The 22,942-nt window shown below is 39.5% G+C and overlaps 1 protein-coding gene across 1 annotated transcript in view; it reads left to right on the forward strand.

The window, feature by feature from the left end:
* Window positions 1-22,942, forward strand: part of C7 (complement C7) — a 53,653-nt gene that overhangs the window by 18,084 nt on the left and 12,627 nt on the right. The window contains exons 7-14 of the mRNA XM_059063455.2: window positions 2,921-3,091; window positions 4,378-4,621; window positions 6,864-6,974; window positions 10,053-10,219; window positions 12,514-12,742; window positions 15,532-15,703; window positions 18,996-19,083; window positions 21,353-21,485. Of these exons, the coding sequence (XP_058919438.1) occupies window positions 2,921-3,091; window positions 4,378-4,621; window positions 6,864-6,974; window positions 10,053-10,219; window positions 12,514-12,742; window positions 15,532-15,703; window positions 18,996-19,083; window positions 21,353-21,485 (1,315 nt within the window). The remainder of the gene's footprint in view (window positions 1-2,920; window positions 3,092-4,377; window positions 4,622-6,863; window positions 6,975-10,052; window positions 10,220-12,513; window positions 12,743-15,531; window positions 15,704-18,995; window positions 19,084-21,352; window positions 21,486-22,942) is intronic.

Below are 22,942 nucleotides of genomic sequence, written 5' to 3' on the forward strand. Positions count from 1 at the left end.
AACCTTTTATATACTAAGCACCGTTTCAAGTGCTTTAAATAGAACTTTTTAAAAATAATAACCTAGGGCTTCCCTGGTGGCGCAGTGGTTGAGAGTCCGCCTGCCGATGCAGGAGACACGGGTTCGTGCCCTGGTCCGGGAAGATCCCACATGCCGCGGAGCAACTAAGCCCGTGAGCCATGGCCGCTGGGCCTGCGCGTCCGGAGCCTGTGCTCCGCAACGGGAGAGGCCACAACAGTGAGAGGCCCGCATACCGAAAAAAAAAAAAAAAAAAAAAAAAAAAAATAATAATAATAATAATAGTAACCTAAATATGTAGGGACTGTCATCTACTATTTTTACAGATGAGGAAACTGAGACAAAGAATGCTGAGTAATTTACCTACAATCACAGAGGTAGTAGATGACAACTATGGGGTCTGAACCCTAGAAGTGTGGCTCAGAGCCGTTGCAGGGCACTGTACTTAGGTGGGGTTAGAATATGTATAAGCATTGATAGGAATGAGCCAGTAGAGAAAGAAAAGTTGAAGCTGTAAGACAGGGAGTAATCAATCAATTTAATTAGTCCTTTGAAGAGGTGAGAGGGAATGCAATACAGAAAAAAGAGAAATTAGCCTTAGACAGGGGGAGGAACACCTGCACAGGAAAGGAAGCGAAGACGTTTGTAAGTCTGTAAATTTGTTAGCCAGAAGTGTAAGAGGTCTCTGTCTGATAGTGGGAGTGTTTGTAAAGAAAGAGGTTAAGTTTATCTTCTGAGGGTGAAGGAAATGATTGTAAGATTGGGGGATTGAGATGGGTGCAGAACTTTGAAATAGATACTGTAGAGAATGGGAGAAAGAATTGGCTAGAGATTTAGTGTTGCTGGAATGTATTGAGGATTCCACTGAGGTTGGAAATTATGAATGGACTTACAGTAACACCAATCGATAGTTGTGTGATTTTTCTATAGCAGTGCTAAGGTGCTTGGCTGCGAGCACTGAACAAAGGTTGAGTTTTTGCCTGGCAAATATGGTGGCAGAACATACCTAGGCAAGGTTCATCGGCAGGAGTTAGGTTCATTGGCAAGAGAATAATAAGTCATGAACCATGAAGCTTAACTACAACATGAAGGAAGTGACAAAATGAAGGTGCTGATAGGGAAAGAGAAGGGAAAGTAAGTTGAAGGGCTGTCTCTATGAGGTTGAATAATAGATATGGCAATAATAGAATGAGTGTCAAAAGAGTAAGAGATGTCAGAGTGTAGGATGTTTGAATTTGTGACTTCAGAGGAAGACTCAATCTGGGGAAATTTCAGGATCTTAGCTGGAAGGAAGAGGGTATTAAAGAAAATTTAAGATCACACTACCTTGAGAAAGGATTCTTGTGGCTATGTGTAGAGTACATGGGAGTGAGGAGATGCTGAACTAAAGTTCTTAAGAGGCTTATCTGAATAAATCATGAATCAAGTATTTGAATTGTACATCTGAAGAAGAGAAAAAAATAGGCTAGTTTTCTTTTTTTTGCATTGAAAGGAAGGTAGGTAACTTTTCTTTCTCGAGAGGAAAAACTAAATTCTGTGTCTGTCCAAAACCAAATAGGACTGAGACACTATCTAGTGACTCTAGAAATCTCTAGTACATTTTAAAATAATGTCCTCTTTGTATTCAATAATAATAATAATAATAATAATAATATCCTCTTTGTAGTTAAGAATAATAATATATTCTTCATTTTGACTTGAGCTGAATTTTTACGTTTGACTTTTAAACAAACCAATTTCATAATATAATGAAAATAATGTTGGAATAAAAGGTATGGTTAAATCTATTTTTTCTTCTCTCCTGTCATGCTTCTAGCATGAATGCCTAATTTTTAACATGGGTAGTGATGAAAGTATTTTTAATATTTTCTGGCATTTTGTTGAATTTCCTTCTAGTCTTTTTTTGACTGGGCATATACTTGCATATTTGTGGTTAATAGAATTTGTAAATATCACATTTATACTTGCTTTTTCATTTAACATGAACAATTTGTCCTCACACTCATCCTTTATGATGGCTGCATAATATTCTGTTTTCTTTTTAGCCTTTTTTTAAAAAAATTTTTATTGGGGTATAGTTGATTTACAATGTTGTGTTAATTTCAGGTGTACAGCAAAGTGAAGCAGTTATACATATACATATATCCACTCTTTTTTAGATTTTAGCTTTATTTTTAAAATGTATCATATTCATCATTTAAATTTTCTCTGTGTTTATTTATACTTTGATCTCAAATACAGATGCGTATGGACATATAATAAAAACACAAATATTTGTGAAAGGAGAGTTACTGATTTGAATATTTATATAGAACAGACTGAGAATCATATTTCATGTTGTTTTATTCTCATGGTGACTGACATTTTTAGCAAGATAGTTCCTATGATTTAAAAAGAAACTAAAGATTTTTTCCTGAAGATTCAGATATATCTCTTTTCTTGAAAAATCAGATATTTGTCAATGCTGGAAGCTGTAGTACTGTATAGGACTGTCGGATGTATTTGAGTGTTGGGTACCTTTTAGACCCTTTTAGACAGGGTGTGTGCTCACTTCTTCATTACCCCAGCTGCCACTGGATGCTTCCAACATTTATATTACTTGCCAGTCCTCTGTGGGCATTTCATTTTGACACTTGATCTAGGACAAAATAAAGGAAAAAGAAATAGTAGTCTTCATGAGTGCTGGAGCTGTCCCTTCTCAACCACATGTGACTATCCTGTTGTCTGTTTTTAAATTTGTTTGGGATGACTTTTTCTTCTACCGTCTAGCATAGGAAAAACAATTCCAATCTTAACATTTGTTCAAGTCAAACAGAATTAGAAATTTAAATCCACTGCTGGATCACATAGAATATTTCAAAAACAAAGCCCCAGAGATCTAACTTTTTCATTTTCTTTATAGGTGAAAATAAATAATGATTTTAATTATGAATTTTACAATAGTACCTGGTCTTATGTAAAACATACATCAACAGAATATTCATCATCTAGTGAAGGACGCTTCCTCTTTTTTAGTTCTTCATCTTCTTCATCCAGTTACTCTTCAGATATTGAAGAAATCCATAAGGAAAAGGTTAGTATGAAATATATTAGTTAACTTTTCCATATTTTACTGGTTTAGGTATTTCTAACATTAACAGAAGTGCATTTACTAAAAGAATCAGCTTTCATTCTTTAAGCACAGTATCTTCTTCAAAGAGATAATCCAATATATTTCTTTAAAAGGTATGGTTTTTGCCTTGTTAATTCTCTTTGATAGTACATTTATTTACACGTTTTATTTTCTCATTGAAGTATTTGTTCTTATTTAAAAATCTAAAAAAAACTTATTACTTTCAAATCTTCTAGTTAAAACTAGCCTAAATTTCTAATTCATGATTACTGATGCTACTATTTTAAGTATTATATAAAATTTCAAAAATCCAATGAAATGCGCCTCCGATACAGTAATACTAGAGTTTTTTAAAGAAGGTACATGAAAATAAAAGATGTTAAAATACTTTATTACTTTGGAGAAACCAACATTTTCATCCGAGGAGGTTAAAAGACTTAATTTTAGATATCCTGCTGTATTGAGATACTAAGACTTTCATCATGGGCAACCTGAACAGTTGAAATGAATTGTTCTAATTGATTCACACTTGCTGCTGAAGAATTTTTCAGGCTGATCATCATTCATAACATACATAATTCATCTCATTCTTAAAGTCAGTAACTTGATTAATAAATCACATAAGCAAGGTATAAAGGAATATAATTTTGTCTGTTTTATGACTAAGAAGTTGATTATGGAAATATGAGCTGTAAAAACATTTATTATACCCATATTATATTGTTCACATAAGTGAGAATTTGGTGTAAGGTAGCTCTATCTTGGACATCATGAAAAGATGCGTAGGAAGGGTTTAAAAGACCTCATTATAAAGTAGCTTACCCTGTGAATACTCCAGTATGGGAGATAAATTATATGGTCACCTTACCTATAAGTCATTGTTACGATGTGGACTCTAGGGATATTATATCCCTGTTTGTGAGATTATTTAGCAGTTAACGATGTTGAATCTTTTTTTCTACTTGAGAAGAGCATAACAACTTGGTCTTGGGGGTTTTCAAAGTCGTGTATAAAACCAGTTACCATGTCATCACTCAGATGTTATTTCTGTTTGGGATTCCGAAAATTCCTTAGATTGCTTCAAGTGGGTGGGCCCAGAAGAGACCTCATTATGCATCAAAAATAAAAAATTCATTTAGTCTGCATTGATGGAGGTGGCTATTGATGGAGACATTGGACAAGGAACTATTTCCATTGCCTTTTGGTCTTCATCCTAAAACTCCTTTTACTCTTTCTTCTTCCTATAGAGTTATCAGTTGTTGGTTCTTCAGAACACTGTTGAAGTGGCTCAGTTTATCAATAACAATCCGGACTTTTTACAACTTTCTGAGTCATTCTGGAAGGAACTCTCCTACCTTCCCTCTCTGTATGACTACAGCGCCTATCGAAGACTGATCGACCAGTATGGGACACATTATCTTCAGTCTGGTTCCTTAGGAGGAGAATACAAAGTTATCTTTTATATGGACTCAGAAAAAATCAAACAAAGCGGTAGAGTATTAAAAATATTGTTATATACAAGCATCGCAGGGATTTTAATGAGTAGTTAAACTTTAGAGCTTTAAAATATGACAAATTGCAAAAGAATCCAAAATTGCAAGAATCTATTATACTCTACTCAAAGTCTTCGAGGGTTTAAGAAAAAGCCTGCCTACTCTTTTGGATAGTACCCTGAAGTGAGAGTTAAGCCATTATCATTATTGCTATCTCTAGAAGGTGTTGATTGGATTTTTAGAATACTTTAAAATTTTCCCCATTTCTCAGATTAAGTAATATTCCTCGAGGAAAACTAATGAGGAGTTTACTGATATTGCAGAAATCAAAACGTTTCAATGAAGTCTTTTCTTATTTACCTCTGTTCTTTACCATTCACATTCCTTTAAAAAACATCTGCTCTGGATATCATGAGTTTGCTTACTACCTAAAACTTGTAACAATAGCTTAAATTTATTGGATACCTTCTTCTAGACAGGCAGGTTGCCTATGTTAGCAATAATCCTCACTGCTACTGAGTGAAATCCAAGGGCATACTGATTGTAAGCAGGTCTAACTGGCTCCAGCATCAACTTAGCTTTTTCCTTACGCTATGTTGCTGCTGGAATTGCCTGCTTTTTGTTAGACTCAGGGCACACTACTGAGTTCACTCTTGGTTGACTTCACAATGAGAGGATGTTCCTCACCAGCTGCTGCCATGTTGGAGAGGAGTGTGTGTCCTAGTATCCATTCCTCCTTTCCAGAGACCTTTTGGCTTATTTACGTTCCAAGTCCAACCTGCTCCTTTCCAACTTTGTCCTGAAGCTCGTGGCCACACTTGCTTCTCTATCCCAAATCCTCTTGTTAGTATCTTACTCTTCAGTCAAGACTTTCTTACCACCTTGGAGGAGAGTAAGACTGCTTACCTCAGATTCAGAGGAGGTCTTGTAGCCTTCTCTTGTGAGTGAACTACAATATTTTTCTGTGTTTCCATTCACTTTTTTTTTTTTCTATTGGGCTTAATTTTTACCAATTAAGATTTAATTAGAATGTGAGCTTTTCCAACCTCAGCAGGTTGGAAATGAATGCACAAGCACAGGTTTTTGTAGCAACAACAGAGGTAGTATTTCTTTGGGGAATTAATCCAGAAAGGGGCTTGATCTAAACTCAGTTTCATGACCTTTTTTTTTTTCTTTTTTTTTCTTTAACACTTACAAAGAAACAAAGAGGGTTTTTTTTTTTTTTTAAAGCTTTCTGAGTTGGTAAAAAAATTTTGAGTAAAAATTTTACTCTTGGGCTTCCCTGGTGGCGCAGTGTTTGAGAGTCCGCCTGCCGATGCAGGGGATGCGGGTTCATGCCCCGGTCCAGGAAGATCCCACATGCCGCGGAGCGGCTGGGCATGTGAGCCATGGCCATTGATCCTGCGCATCCAAAAGAAAAAAAACATAAAAAAAAAAAATTTTACTCTTGAGCAGTTTTTGTTCTTAAAAATTTTAAGTGAAATTAATCAAGGATACTGGGATATGTTATATGCCCCCAATTGTTCTTTAAGAAATACTGAGTTTATTATAATATAGTTAGTAAAATTATATAAAAATATATTTCTACCCTTTATTATTTTCTATCCTCTTTTAAAAAAAATGCATTAGCAAAACTCCATTTGATAATGAGTAGAAATTGTAACCATCTAAGATTATATGTCATAGGAAGAAAATGTAGAAACCAGAGATGTTAAAGATGGAGAGACTGAGGCACCAGAACTAGGATTTTAGGAATTAATTACTGTAGAACCAGAACCCAGCTTCTGGGGTCTCCAGTGGGTGGGCTGGAGGCCATTGTATGTCTACTTTTACCTATTTGCCTTATGCCTGAGAAGCTGACTGCAGTTGGGTAAAAGGTATCACTATGTGAAGTACTCAGTTTTTGCTCCCTCCACTGTTTCACCCACCCCCACCCTCTGGTCAAAGTTAATAGAAGCCAAGAGCGGCTGAACCATTTGAAAGTAAGTTTCAGACATGTGATGCTTTACCCCTAAATATAATGCATGTATATTATTTTGTTTATAACAAACATCAAATATCGCTTTTTCTGACCCTTGACCCTTCTAGAGCACTTGAAAATGTACGTGTAGTATATTTTTGATTATATGGCCCCAGTGGTAGGAAACAACCTCTTATCCCACTCTCACACCTGGCCAGCATCTCAAAGGAGATTTTCAACAAATGTGGAAACTAAGCACCTTTAAAATTTCCCCCCCCAGGTCTTAGTTCAGAGGAGAAGAAGAAATGTGCTTCCTCACATATCAAGTTTTTGTTTAAATCATCAGAGCACAAATGCAAGGAGATGGAAGAGACCTTAAAATTGGTTTCAGGTAAATGAGAAGGGGGTAATTTTCATTGCAAACTTACCTCCATCCCTCTTTCTTGTGGTTTATTCCTGGTCTCCAAGGGCTTTTGAAATTCTAGCGGGTGTTCTATTTTGTGTTTTTGAAATACTTGGTTATTTTTACCTCTGATCTCTCTGTCATATGTCATGGCAGTGATCTATCATGCAGAGTGGAAATTTCACTGGGTATCTCTGTGTACTGTAATTATGTCTTCAGTGAACACCATCTTTGTTTCCTGTGACGAAGGTTGACAAACAAGCCTAGAAAAATGACAGCAAGAGGAGAAGCTTCAGTTTCATTCTGTGACATGGATGCTCAGTGCAGTTAAAAGTTTTGGTGCATGGTGGTGGTGGTGACAGTGGTGACAGAGTGTGAGAGGTGGTGTGTTAGTCTTTGAGTGGTTGAAGAAGGAACTGGAAGGGTAAGCTGATTTAGACTGTGTCTAGATGCCGTGTTAGGGAATTTGGGTTTCATCCTGATGGCAAGAGATGCCGTTAAAGGATTCAATACAGGGAGTGATTAAATGAAAGATGACAAATATAAAGTTGTAGTGAAAGAAGAGGGACTGAAAAGGAATAATCTGATAGGATAAGAACCAGAAAAGATGAGTAACGTGGAAGGTAGTGGAGAAGAAATCGACAGCGAGAAATGCTACAGCGAAGAGAAGGTCTGAAGACTTCATTGGATTTGGTGATTAAGACTTAACTGCCTTAAAATGAAGAGATTCTTGGTGTAGTAGGGATGGAAATGGGACTGTGGTGCGTTGTGTGAGGCCATGGAGCAGCATTAGAGCTCAAGTTCTCTTGGGGTGATGGCAGAAACTGGGGTGAAGGAGAAGACTGAGCCAGGTGCTAAAGTCCTCATTGAGGAAGTGAGGATCCTTTAGTAGATGACTGCAAGAAGGAGGGAGACAGAGCGTTAAGCCAGGCTTAATTCCTCATTCACTTACTTTATTCATCAACTATTTACGGAACCTATAGTGCATGCAGAAATTGTTCTAGGCACTGGTGATACAACAGTGAACATGCCAGAAAAAGTTCCTGTCTTCTTGGACCTGACATGACGAAGGAGGAGGACAAGTTTTTGAACAACATGGAAATACACTGATGTGGAAATAGAAATGAAAGTGGGAGCTTTGAGAAGATGTTGACATCAGTTATCAGTTGGGCTGGTGATTGGAAGCTGCTTACTGATTTGATTTTATTTTAATTTTGCTTTGTTTTATCTTATTTTATTTTATGTTTAACAAACGTGTAGCACTTATGATGTGCCCAGCACAATTTTAAGTGATTTACAAAAATTAACCAATGTACTCCTACCTAAGAACTGGGTAGTATTCATATTTCCATCTTACCGACAGGGACACTGAGGCACAGAAAGGTTGCCCAAGACCACAGTTGGGGTCGGGCACAAGATTCCAATGTCTGGCTTCACAATCTGGGCCCTTCACTGTTGCCCCAGGCTGATTGTCTAGGGGAAGAGGGCCAGCTGGAGCACAGAGCTCACTGAGGTGTAGAGAGAGAGGCTACAGGCTTAAAAATAAATATAAAAGCTGATTTCTCAGACTCTGTAGTTTGTAAACAAGCATGTCAGTTTAGGTGGTGGTTCTCAGACTTTGGTATGCAAGAGGATTACCTGGGCAGCCTGTTCAAATGCTGAGTACTTGACTTTTCTCTCAGCTAGGTCCTTCTGTGTCTTGGCTGGAGCTCAGAAATCTGCAGTCATGCTAGGTGAATGTGATTCCCGTAGTTCAGGGACTGAACTTGGCAATACGCTGCATTAAAAGTGTGACTATTTGCATTTTAAAACGTAGCTAACAAGGAAGATGAGGAAGCACTCAGGCATTTCTTTAAAAATCTGAGACTTTAATAACTTCTGATGAATTTGCAAAATTTTATGAAAATGTTATGAAATTGCAAAATTTAATTTAAAAAAGGAAATGAAAATCAACATAAGTCTGATCAGCAAGTTAGGAACTTCCAGTCATGACCAGTGTGGAAATCAATTATACATGGAGTTGAAAATATTTCTGAAATTATGAGGCACAGAAGTGAGAAAAAGGATTTGATTAGTACTCAAACTTTTTAGAACACTTTTTATGTGTTAATATATTCCTGTTAATAGCATTTTGGTTACTGTTAGTATTCCAAATGCAATGAACTTTTTCCTCCCAACATTTTCTTATGAAAATTTTCAAACATACAGAAAAGTTGAAAAAACATAGTAAAAAACGCCAACATACCCACCTCTTACATGCAATAATTATTATTTTGATGTTTTGATATATATATCTACATATAGTATTTATAATGTTGACTGTTTAGCAATGTATAAATATGTATTTAAAATATTTGTGATATTTGCTGAACCATTTGGAAGTTTCAGATGTCATGATGTTTCATCCTTAAATACATGCATGTATCTTCTAAGAACAAGATAGTCACCTGTATAACAAATTTTCTTCTTACACTAAGAACATTAAGAATATGAATAATAACTTCTTAATAATCATCTACTGTTAGGTAATGGTTGTGTCTCTTTTCTTTTCTCTCTTAATAGATATTATTTTTTAGAGCAGTTTTAGATTCACAAAACAATTGAGCAAAAAGGACAGAGAATCCCTATATCCCCGCCATCCCCGCGGGCACAGCCTCCTCCATTATCAGCATACAGGCCTTAGTGGTCCATTTGTTACAACTGATGAACCTACATTGACACATAATAATCACCCAAAGTCCATAGTTTACATGAGGGTTCACTCTTGTACATTCTGTGGGTTCAGAGAAATGCATAATGACATGTATCCATTATAGTATACAGAACAATTTCACTGCCCTAAAAGTCTTCTAAAGATCCTAAAAATCCACTAAAAATACTAAAAATCCCTCCCATCCCACTTCCTGACAGCCGCAGGTATTTTTACTCTCTCCATAGTTTTTTGCCTTTTCCAGAACGTCATACAGTTGAATGGGTTGTGTTACTTCATTGACTTTCAATTTCATATTCTCATTCTCATTTCATTTGTGCATCCAGACTTATTTCGTTTGATTTCTCCTTGAGTAGGAACTCAGGGCAGTGTGTTACGAGGGGTCCCATTTGTCAGAGGGGGACGTCCTGGCCTTGTGTCTGGCCTTAGTTACCTGGAACTGGACAATCCTGCTGGAAACAAATGGAGATATTCTCGCTGGGCAGGATCTGTGACTGAACTTCCCCAAGTCATAAAACAAAAGGTATGTGACACTCTGTTGAAAGCACCAGAAAGCAGTCATTTTTCTTTGCACTGGGAAAATGAGATTAAATTAAGGTGGTTAAACAGAGAAGGCTGTAATTAGCGTTTTCTGTATCCCAGTTATGTTTTGTATAGTAAAATAAATGCATACATAATAGGAAACAAGTTTCATTATCTTGTATGTCCATATTTCAGTTATAAAGGTTAAATGGCTTGTAAATCCCAAGAGAAATTAGTGCTAAAATTTACATTTCAAGCTTTTGACCTAAATTTGTTTATGTTTTCCTTGGTCCCTGATTCAGAGGAATTATAGATTCTTGCAAGACGAAGGCATTTAGGGGCTTGTCTAGTGTTACATTTGTCAGATCACCTTTCTTCCTGTGGCCATGGCTTGTAGGCTACTGGTCATGCAAATTAGTTCTAAAAAGATAGAATCAATTTGGCTGGCAGAATTTTAGGATGTTTTATTGGCACAATCAGTTATTTTATAACACAACATATGTGTTCCTAAAAATCAGAGAGCTAGGCAAAATTGCACAATAAAGACCACAGGGCTTATGGGAAAAAAGGTGTTAGGAATACAACACTCAAAAACATTTGTGACACTCATTAAAAAAAAAAAAAGAGAGGCACCAGTAAAAACAGTGGAAGTTTTATACATGTTAAATTGTTAAGGAATGCACGGACTACAATAAAGGTGGCACATTACCTAGAAGAGGATCTGAAGCTTGCCGGGTGATGGGAGGGTTACAGATTGTGAATTATTGTGAAGTGGTAGAAGGAGTACTATCAGAAATGACAGACAGTCGTAACACCATTTGTGGTTGGTGTGGTTTATTATACAGGTGGTGAACTAGATGGGTGTTTGAGATGTGCGCTTGTGTGTGAGTGTTTTGTGTATCCTTATGCAGCTTGGTTCAGTTGTGTGCAGTTTTCTGTGTTCACCCCATGTTTCTTATGGACAAAATTGTACATAAGAAAACACAAAATTTGTGATATGCTCATTTTATTTTTTAATATCTCAATCTCAATGGAACAAATTCACATTTTCAAAACACATTGTAGCAGAAGTGATCCTATGATCTATTCGCTGCCACAGGAGTCAGGCAGTGTCCCAGGTCCAACCTGACTGTTGAGATTAAGAAACTTGGACACTTTTATAAACTCAAAAATTACGAGTGCTCCTCAGGTACCCTCCTAACACCATACTGAGCCCAGTTGCCTCCCAATAACAGTGACAGTGGGAAGGGCAGTTTTTCCTGGGAAGTCTTACCTTAAAGTGTCATTCATTAATATTCAAAATGACCTATTTTCATTGTCAGTATCTCATACAAATCTTTAAAAATCCTAAATTGTTGTTTGGGGTAAAAAACAGACATTCGTTTCCATTCTCAACTGTGTGCTTTCCCACATAGGACTGTAGCTGTCATAGCTGTGCTAACGTATTAGTTGGACAGGAAAGGGACAGAGAAAGAAGAGACATTTTACAGGTAGATAACCATGCAATGCTGTTCGGTTCAGAAGAGCTTGGGCAGAGATGGAGGGCAATGTGACCCTCTGAGCTAATCTCCATACTCTCAGGGGTGCTCCAGCCAGCTCACTCAGACTCTCTCAAGAGCCAATGGTGCAGGTCTCTTCCCAGCTCTTCCCAGGGACATCATGGTGGTAGCCTGAAACTGGCCATGGTGAGAGTAGTTACACTGCAGAAATTGGCAAAGGCTACAAATGAGAGCCTTTTTGTTCCTGGCAGAGCAGATTGTTAGAGCTTAGCCAATCCATCTCCGGTCTTGAAGTTGCTCTTCATCAGAACTATCCAACACAGAGCGATAATGCCTACCTGTTTTAAATTTCTTCAGGGAGAGAGAATCATAGTCTCCATTAGAGAGATATGTTAAGTATCTCAGAGTCAGGATATTTAATCTCAAATTTAATTGCATTTGCTTCTTTACTGTAATTTAAGTGCATTTCCTTTTCTTCTATCCTCTGCAGGGGTGGAAATGTGTGTGTTCAAAATAATCTTTCAGTAACTAGAAAATGAACATCCTGTTGGTTTTTAAAAATTTTATGTATGCACACAAAATACAAAAAATATTCCCTCCCTGTTTCTAATTTTCCCTAGGTTTGTCTTGTAAAGGTAGTGAATTGCTTTCTCTTTTTATTTGAACAAGAAATAGTTGGAATTAAGATGAGAGTGGCTTTTGATTTTGTTTTAGTGGAGATTGAGCCAAAATGCTGAAAGGAAAATATTCTCCCCCAAAACCCTGATTACTGACCGTGATGTCTTTATCTGTGTAGCTGACACCTTTGTATGAGCTGGTAAAGGAAGTACCCTGTGCCTCTGTGAAAAGGCTATACCTGAAACGGGCCATTGAGGAATATCTCGATGAATTTGACCCCTGTCATTGCCGGCCTTGTCAAAATGGTGGCATGGCCACTGTTAAGGGGACCCAGTGTCAGTGCCATTGCAAACCATACACGTTCGGTGTGGCCTGTGAACAAGGAGCCCTCATAGGGGATCAAGCAGGTCAGTGTGCTGCATTCTCTCCAGTTATGCTGGACACAATGAAAAGGGAATTACCCTTTCCCTCTGGCCTCTGAGATTGTGCTTCTTTGTGTATGGAGAAGGGGAAGTCTCATAGGGCTTTGAATTTGTCTCTCCCTCCCTATTCCACCTCCGGGTTGTAGCTACTGAGGTCGGGCCCTTTGCTATCTCTCTATTTTCCCATCTGAACTAACAGAACTGCCTTCTACTCTCCACTCTCCATTAGAACAGATTCATGCCTGAAACACCTTCTATCCTTCCATAGTCATCTCAGTAAGGTTTTGTCATGACTTAGGTCTGTAGAGCTTGTGTCTGCACTGACTAACCTTTCTGATGGCAAGCCCTTGGAAACACCTCTATTTCTATTCTGTGTTATGTCCCACCGGTGAATCAATCATTCACAAATATTTGTTGAACATTGGCTGTGTGCTCAACAGTGCATTTGGTGTTTTAAGTATTTAGTATGTGAAGTTCACTTTATGAGTAGGCAAAGTATGAGATGATTTGTGTATATTTATTTTTATATTTATTTGTGTGTCTCTCTCCTCTAGAAAGCTTACTTCTTAAATTCAGAACTGTTTGATTCCTTTCTTTATTCCCACAGCCCAACATAGTGTTTGATTCATAAAGTCACTTAATAAATGTTTGATAAATGAATAAGTACATGACTAAACCACGGTTGCTTATAGACAAGCATTAAGAAAGCATCCTTGGGGCTTCCCTGGTGGCGCAGTGGTTGAGAATCCGCCTGCCGATGCAGGGGACACGGGTTCGTGCCCCGGTCTGGGAAGATCCCACATGCCGCAGAGCGGCTGGGCTCGTGAGCCATGGCCACCGAGCCTGCGCGTCCGGAGCCTGCGCTCCGCAACGGGAGAGGCCACAACAGTGAGAGGCCCGCATACCACACACACACAAAAAAAGCATCCTTGCCTCCAAATGTCTCTCCAAGTGGCCTGTCCTGGGAAACTAAAATGCCACCACTGCGATTCATTCCTTTGAGGCTTAGATTTACAGCTATTTGATAAAATGAAAGCTCCCCCTGCTGGTGAGGAGTGGAGTAGCAATCATAATACATCAAGCTCTTATTACCTACTATTAACATATTCAGAGGACTATACACTATTAACTCAATTTCTAATTGTGGAAGAAAGGGTAAGGACGATCATGGGAAAAATTATACAAATTATTTTAGGTTTTTTGTGTGTGATACTGAGGAGTGGCTGTGGAGGGAGTGGAGGGAAGAGGAATGTAGGTCACACAGTAGAAATAGCTAAGGAGCAGTAAACACACCCATCTATTATCAGCAGTAATGCTTTGGGGGAATGGTTCCTGAGGTCAGTTTCTAACTAGGAAAGCAAAGCTCTTAGAATCTGCTTCAAATTCTCTCTTACGTCCTCCAAGGAATATGATGGGAAAAATACTAAAAACTGTGAGCCGTGAACCAGCCCTGAGGTAGAAGGTGGCCAGAGTGAGTTCAGGAGGTGCCTGTAGATTGAAGAAGGATGCTGACAGGAGGTAGAAGCATTTTTCCTACTTATATATTTCCTCATCTTGTACAGCACCAGCCCTGGGGTTGGCAGCCTGGAGTACCCAGTAGACCAGGGGTGCCCAACCCCTGGGCCACGGACCGGTACCAGTCCATGGCCTGTTAGGAACCCGGCTGCACAGCAGGAGGTGAGCGGCGGGCGAGTGAGTGAAGCTTCATCTGTATTTACAGCCGCTCCCCATCACTCTCATTACCACCTGAGCTCCGCCTCCGGTCAGATCAGCAGCGGCATTAGATTCTCATAGGAGCGCAAACCCTCACAGCGTGAACTGCCCATGTGAGGGATCTAGGCTGCATGATCCTTATGAGAATCTAACGCCTGATGATCTGAGGTGGAGCTGAGGCAGTGATGCTAGTTGTGGGGAGCGGCTGCAAATACAGATTATCATTAGCAGAGAGGTTCGACTGCACAGAGACCATAATAAACCAATTGCTTGTAGACTCAGATCAAAACCCTATCAGTGAGTGGCAAGTGAAAACAAGCTCAGGGCTCCCACTGACTCTGCACGATGGTGAGTTGTATAATTATTTCATTACATATTACAGTGTAATAATAATAGAAAGCAAGTGCACAATAAATGTAATGCGCTTGAAGCATCCCCAAACCTGCCCCTCCTCCTCAGTCCGTGGAAACATTGTCTTCCACGAAACTGGTCCCTGGTGCCAAAAGGGTTGGGGACTGCTGCAATAGACTATACTCTTCTCATGCCCAATCACTGCTTTAACATTAGGGACTTATTTGCCTTACTAAGAGACTGTGGGGTGATAAAAAGAGCCTGGACTCGGCCGCCATAAGACCAGGTTACAGTCTGGATGTGGCTCTTGACCACCAGTACAGCACTGCGCATATCATTTAACTACTTTGTCTTGGATTCCACACCTATCAAATGAGAATGTTAACGGACCCCTTGGCCACCTCCATTCGTTCTTGTGAGAAGTAAATGAATGATAAAATGCATGTGAAAGTGCTTTGAAACCGTTGTAAAATAATAAACAAATTTAAGATAGTATTGCAAGAAGTTCGTTAATGCAGCCTTGATATGGACAGTCCTAGTCAGTGTGCAGAGACAGTCTGGCCACTGTGGAGACCTCAGTGAACAGAGTGAAGGTAATAAACCCCAGATCGTCCCCTCCCCCAATAACCACATAGTAGGAAGCTTAGCTCACTGAGCTCTGAAATCTTCCTCTCCAGGTACTCTCTGAACAACGTCTCTCTTATTTGCAGGAGGGGTTGATGGAGGGTGGAGCTGCTGGTCCTCTTGGGGCCCCTGTGTTCAAGGGAAGAAAACAAGGAGCCGAGAATGCAATAACCCACCTCCCAGTGAGGGTGGGAAATCCTGCATTGGAGAAACGTCAGAAACCAGACAATGCGAAGACCAGGACTTGGAGCATTTGCGGTAATAGAGACCAGACCTCCTGGCAGTTATGTAAAACTCAGTGCCCTCTGCAGTAAGCACGGAATACAGGATTGCTGCTATTGAAAGATTTAAACCTTAAATGGTGATTTTTATCAGGGAGTGCTTTCTCTTAGCATTGGGGTCAGTTGAAGGAAAGAGGCATATAGTGGCCAATTTGCACTTGTGTGCTTCAAGTTTTCCTGACGCAGGTGTTACAAAAGGCTGGGGGACTGGAAGGCAGTCTGGCTCAGTGGATGCGAGCAGCAGTTGGCATCAGGCGGATCTGCCACCTACTTGCTCTGTAAACTTGGGCAAAGTTAGGATAAAAATAGTAGGTACAATGATAATTGGATATTGCCTGAGGTTAAGAATAGAAAGTGATTTGTACTGTGCCTGGCATATAGTAGGCACTCACTAAGAGTTGCATTATTTTTCAGGTATACCACTCCCTCTTATTTATTTACTTTGGACTAAACATGAGGCATACATTTGAGACAGCTAACATCTGCACTGATTAGCCCAGGTGTCTGATACCAACTTCCTGTTTGCCAGGATCTTGCAAAAGCTATCTTCAAAAATGCTTCATTGCTGGACTTCCCTGGTGGTCCAGTGGTTGAGAATCCGCCTTCCAATGCAGAGGATTGCAGGTTCGATCCCTGGTTGGCAACTAAGATCCCACATGCCACAGGGCAACTAAGATCCGATGCAGCCAAAAATCAATATTAAAAAAAAAAAAAAAAGCTTCGTTGCTGAATCATACCGCTGGGTTAGAGTTGTTTATGCCACACCCAACTCTTTAATAGTGTCCTTATTAACTTTTTCTGATCAGGCATTGGCAAAAATTCTAGAAAGATAATTTGAAGGTCATGTGAGTTGAGGAAACGTGTAAGATGCTTGGGTATCTGGTATTAGGATAGGGAGGTGAGATGCCTTATTCCTTATTCCTTGGGTGCTTCGTAATCCAACAATAACCAATATCTCTTGGTTGAGGAAGCTGGCAAACATATGGGATTCTGGTAGGAGGGACCAGAGGAGCTCATCAAGATTAGGAGCCCGACCGGTGGAGAGGAGGGAGGACAAGCCCTGCACACACCCTGATCTTGTCAGCAACCCCACCCTTGGACTGTTGTTATAAACCCCTCATCAAATCCTCTGTGGTGGGTGACACATAGCTTTTCGAGGCAGGAGCCCGCTGTGTCCCCTTTTGCCTGGCAAAGTAATTAAGCTATCCTTTTCTACTTCACCCAAAACTGTCTCTGAGACTTGATTCGGCATTGGTGTACAGAGATGCCGAGATTTTGGCATCATAATCATGATAACAATGACATCCATCATTAAACAATGATTTTCAGCAGTGCCTCTGAGGTCACTGTACACCAGTATTATCTCCACTCCAGAAACAGGAAATCTGAGGGGAAGCCTTACAAATAGCCTGTGAATGTCGCCTCCTTCTGAGCTGAGTTCCTCACATTCTTGCCACACACTGAGGAAACTCAGAGATGTGAAGTATTAAGCATAATTTTCCTTTTTGTACTAAGGAGGAGGAGGAGATTTCCTCTCCTGTGAGCACCAAGAAGAGTGAGAATTCGCTCAGTGCTCCCCTTAGGATGCTCCTGTCCATCCAGCTTCATGTCTACAGGCAGAGGAAATATGCCCATGGAGGGAGAGGTGTCCTCAGAGACCATCTTCTTCCCAGAGATCTGTGCCCTTGAAGGCAACATTCTCCTCCTACCAGAATCTCATATGTCTGCCAGCTTCCTCAGCCAAGAGATATTGGTTATTGTTGGATTACGAGGCACCGAAGATCCAGGAATAAGTCACCTTATCTCACCTCCCTATGCTAATACCAGACACCCAAGCATCTTACACATTTCCTCAACTCACATGATCTTCAAATCATCTTTCTAGAATTTTTGCCAATGCCAGATCAGAAAAGGTTAATAAGGACACTATTAAAGAGTGGGGTGTGTCATAAACAACTCTAACCCAGGAGTATGATTCAGCAATGAAACATTAAAAAAAAAAATATTTAAACGTTTATTTCTAATTTTTATTTATTTAATTTATCCTTGTTGCACCAGGTCTTAGTTGCAGCACGTGTACTCCTTAGTTGCAGCATGTGTGCTCCTTAGTTGCAGCATGCAGGATCTGGTTCCCTGACCAGAGATCAAACCCAAGTCCCCTGCCTTGGAGGGTGAATTCTTAACCACCGTACCACCAGGGAAGTCTCTCTGTTCCCTTTAATCTTGCCTCAGGTGGTTCCTTGATTAGCAACTGTTCAAATCTGCCCTTTGGAACTCAGGGAAGGTCATGGAGGCTGGAGTCTTGCCTATAAGAAATGGGGAACAGAAAAAGGCCTCTGTGCCTTGGAGCCCCACAGGGCCCTGCTTGGTTTCAATTACTGTGAGCTCCCCTAGAGATTGCCTTGTGAGTGGTAGAAATCGCATGATTTGGGCTTCCCTGGTGGCGCAGTGGTTGGGAGTCCGCCTGCCGATGCAGGGGACACGGGTTCGTGCCCCGGTCTGGGACGATCCCACATGCCGCGAAGCGGCTGGGCCCGTGAGCCATGGCCGCTGGGCCTGCGCGTCCAGAGCCTGTGCTCCGCGGTGGGAGAGGCTGCGGCGAAAAAAAAAGAAAAAAAGAAATAGCATGATTTTAGGAGCTTAGCTAGACATGAATCCATCCCTGGTATTTTTTACTCTATAACCCTGGACAAGTTATTCAAACTTCCTGAGCCTTTCTCCACATATCTCATGGGTTTACTGTGAGTGTGAATTGAGCTGAGGCACATTTGTCGAACATCTGCCAAGGTGCCTAGCACATAGTAAGCACTCAGTCAAAAATAGTTATTATTTTGTGTTACCTCTCTCACAGGATCAGGAACTTGAAGTACCTTATTTTCAATACAGAATTAATTTTGTGTTAAAGGTATTTAAGAACCAAATAGCAGAAGGAAAAGTGGATGTGAGACAGGTGACCTCTAGGAATCACATAAAGCGTATGTGTTGTCCAATGGCTTTATTTCTTTTTCTTTGCTTTGTTTGTTTTCCATACTACTGATCTGGTAGTTATCTTTTGGAAGCTTGAGTTGATGTTTGTGTTTTCTATCATGGGATGTGATCAGATATTTTATTCTGAGAATGACAAAGACATCACATCACAGAGCAGTGTCCACTACTTACTTGATGGAGTCCCTTCAGATGCAAATGAAAAATTCACTGTGCTGTAAAATATTTGTTAAACTGTGGAAAATCCATCATGTTAATTATGTTTTGTTTCCTTTTCCTTTCAGATTGCTTGAACCACATTGTTTTCCTTTGTCTTTGGTTCCAACAGAATTCTGTCCATCACCTCCTGCCTTGAAAGACGGATATGTTCAAGTTGGTTATAAAAGATACTTTTTTCCTTTACATACACTGTTCATTCCAAGTTCTAGCTCTCTACTGATGTCATAATCTATTTCCTCCTTCCATGATGAAACAGTGCTAAAAACATTTTATGTGTGTGTTTTAGTTTGTGAGTTTTGTTCTTTGGCCCAAGGCGCTTAGAATTCTTTAGGAGGTAATATATCTCCTGCGGTAAAGGAAATCAATATCACCACCCAATGAATTAGAAATGTAATCATGCCAGAGGGTAGCTAAACATTTCCATTCTGAACACGAAAGTAGGAATCTATAAGCAAGTTTTTCAGCATAGAGAACTTACCTGGTTCTTTTCACTGCAAGGAGTCTTTTAAAATTTTTCATAAATACAAGGGTTGGGGTAAAGCATTAGGTTTATTCCAGGGGCCAGTAAGACATTTAGCCAGTGTCTGGTGCGATATGGGTCATTGTATTATACTTTGAGCAATTTTCTTGTTCAGGAAGGAACACAAGTCATCTGCCATTTGTCATTCTGGGAAATTAACGTGGCTTTGGGGCCATATTAATTCGTGTGCTCTTCTCACTCCTTCTTATGATGAGACTTTGGCTCCAAACACCAGGAAGTATCTCTTCATGGTACACAGGAGCTATTGTTCATCAGGATTTTCTCAATGCCACCAGCCTTGGTTTCTCCGTGAAGAATTTGCCTCTCAAATGCCAGGCCCTTGAACGTATACTCACTGAGGGTTTGCTGAAATTTGCCCCAATGTAGGTACTGTTGGGAGATGTGTATGTATGTTTTACACATACATCTTCCTCAACTCACATGACCTTCAAATTATCTTTCTAACAACAGTACCTACATTTGGGGAAATTTCTCTCTATGGAGAGAGAGAGAAAGTGAACCTAGAATCTCTAACACTCATATTTTCCCACCACAATCCATGAAGTTCCTGAAGGAAATACGCTTATAGAAGGAGGCCAGGCAGACTCATATACTTCAGCAAACCACGAAGCTGCTGTCTTCAACTGTAGTGCATGTGGTGTCCTGTTAAGGACCTGGGGGTTCCAAACACTGTCCCGTGGACTGGCGACATCATAGGCACCCAGGAAACTTAACAATAGATTGCTGCTTGCCCCTTGTTCTTCTTTTTTTTTTTTTTTTCTCATTTTGTAAATTTAGTGTAGAGCCTGAGAGGTTTTTTTTTTTTTTTTTTTTTTTTTTTTTTAATTGTTACTAATGGTTTTGACAGAGACGGCCAGGTTTAGACACTGTTGAGTTAGACTTTCTCAGATAGAAGTCCCTTCTGCAAGGCAGAGGAAGGCCTAGGGGCTAGAACCAAGGCAGATCAAATATCTTTCCCCATTTTCTTCAAATCACAATGCCAATCTAGGTGCTCTTTTTCCTACCAACTCTCATGTTGGAGCCAGACTGGGCCAGGAGGAGCAAGACTGTCTGTGAGAAGAAGACGCCACAGAATTTTGTTCTATTGCCTACAGCAGAGCTGGTCCAGCTCCACGCCCTCTCCCAGGCCAGATTTCTTCCCCATCTTCTTGAGTAGCCAAGAGCTAGATGGATAAGGAAAGGAACCAAGAGAGACACCAAACAAGAATGATGACTCCCTCAAGGTTCAGACTTCAGATTCTTCCTTGCTTCACAATGAAATCTCACCTCCTGGCATTATAGGCTAATGGCATGTCCTTGAATCTGACTCAGCCTCAGCATCACTTCCCTTACAGGATGGGGCTGGGAAGGGTAGTGGGTGAAGATCAACATCATGCTTCCCCTGAAAGTCATCAGTGGGAACCTCAAACTTTCGTGAACATGTTGATAGGACATTTGAACATTTCTGCCTGTTCATAATGACATTTATTGGCCAGTATTGCCAATGGACAGCCCATAACACCTCACTAGGAAGAGCTGACTGACAAGGACATTTCCAAAATCCGATACTTTCCTGAAAGTATAATAGAAGTTACCTGAGCAGTGTCCACTAAAGTAACTTTAGTAAAATGTTTAGTATAATGCTTGGTTTGGGGGAGCTGTCAATAAATTATAGTACAGTGGCATTAATAGCTTTAATTCAGTTAATGGTGGTACCAGTGTTGTTGGCTAGGACTCTACAGGAAAAAATAATTTTACAGACAATTTTCAAAATGAGTTATTTGAATGTAGGTTGCCTGATAATTAAAGAAGTCATGAATTATAGGCTGAATATATCTAAAGAAACATTTTGTCAATGCAAAAGAGATATTCTTCCTTTCTCCATCTTTTATTTCTATTTAGGATGAAGGTGCCATGTTTCCTGTTGGGAAAAACATAGTGTATACTTGCAATGAAGGATACTCTCTTGTTGGAGACCCTGTTGCCAGATGTGGAGAAAATTTACAGTGGCTTCTTGGGAAAATGTATTGTCAGAGTGAGTGGCCTTGATTATAGTATATAAGATGAAAGAATAGTGTGGAAAGGAATAAATCAGGATAAATAACCTCTTACCACATGCCCATGTCTTGATCTCCCTTTCCTGAAAGGCTTATTTGATCCTGTCCAAATTTCAGGAATATCTTGAAAAACCCCTCAGCTTTCTCTAGTTGCTAGTGCTCCTGTTAGGTGAGGCACATTTTATTGCAATTTTAAAGTTTCTGGTGCAAATTAGAATAGGTCAGGGAGCTCAGTTCTGGTTAAGACCATCAGGATATTCTTTAGAGTTTAATTACCAGGGGTTTACCACAGTCTACTTCCTTAAATGCTTTTGATCCTATTTTGTTTAGATGTAGGCATCTGAGTAAGTGCTTCTGCATGTTGTATCACCCTAACGCTATTTTCTGGTTTCTGTCTCAGCTGTACTACAATATAAGATTCTTCAGCAGATGGATAGACAGAGCTACAGGGATGTATTTGTCCTGTATCAGTTGGTCTAGGCTATGTGAGGAAAGTCCTAGTGCACACAGGTACATTTTATTCTCTTGAGTACATACATATTAGTAAAAGTTCTGAGTTGTCAGGTATACATACATTTAGAGTCAGTAGGTGTTACCAGTCTTCCAAGTGGTTGTACCAATATACATCCCAGAGAGAATCTGAGAAGTCAAGATTGCTCTGTATCCTTACCTACACTTGATATTGTCTATCTCAAATTTTTTTTTTTAGCTATACTGGTGAGTGTGTAGTAATATCTTATTTTTTAATTTGTCTTTTAAAATTTGTATTTCTTCTGATGACTAATGATATTAAGCCTGTTTTCATATATTTATTGGGTATTTGGATACTTTTTTTGGTGAAATGGCTGTCTAATCTTTCGGGCATTTTTTCTGTTGGTTTGTTAGTCTTTTTCTTACTGACTTGTAAGATCTTCTCCTGTTCTCTCTGTTTCTGTCTGTCTTTCTGTCTCTCTGCCCTAGAGTCCCTGGGAAGAAATAAACTATCAATATTGCCGAAATAGAATATAAATATTCCCTAGATAAGAGTATTAAAGCCAAAATTTAGTTCTTTTAAAAGATTAGTAAGATACTTCTGCTTGGAGCTTCTTTTTCTTTATTGTGTATCTACTGGTGAAAAGCTGTCCCAGTATTTGTTCATCTAAAACGTTTTTATTTTATCTTTAGTTTTGAAGGATAGATTTACTGGATAAGGAATTCTAAGTTAGCAGTTATTTTCTTTAAAACCTTTAAAGATTTTATTACATTGCCTTCTGACTTCATTGTTTTTTAGTGAGAACTCAACTTTCAAGTTTATTGTTTCTCCTTTGGAAATTGTATTTTTTTGGTCCGGCTGCTTTTAAGTTTTTTTTTTTTTCTTTTCCAGAAGCAACTCTACTCTGATGTGCCTAGGTGTGATTTTCTTTGTCTTTGTCCTGGTTGATCTTCAAAGCATTCT

Source organism: Kogia breviceps, chromosome 4 (genome assembly GCF_026419965.1).
Source record: "Kogia breviceps isolate mKogBre1 chromosome 4, mKogBre1 haplotype 1, whole genome shotgun sequence".
Taxonomy (NCBI): Eukaryota; Metazoa; Chordata; class Mammalia; order Artiodactyla; family Physeteridae; genus Kogia; species Kogia breviceps.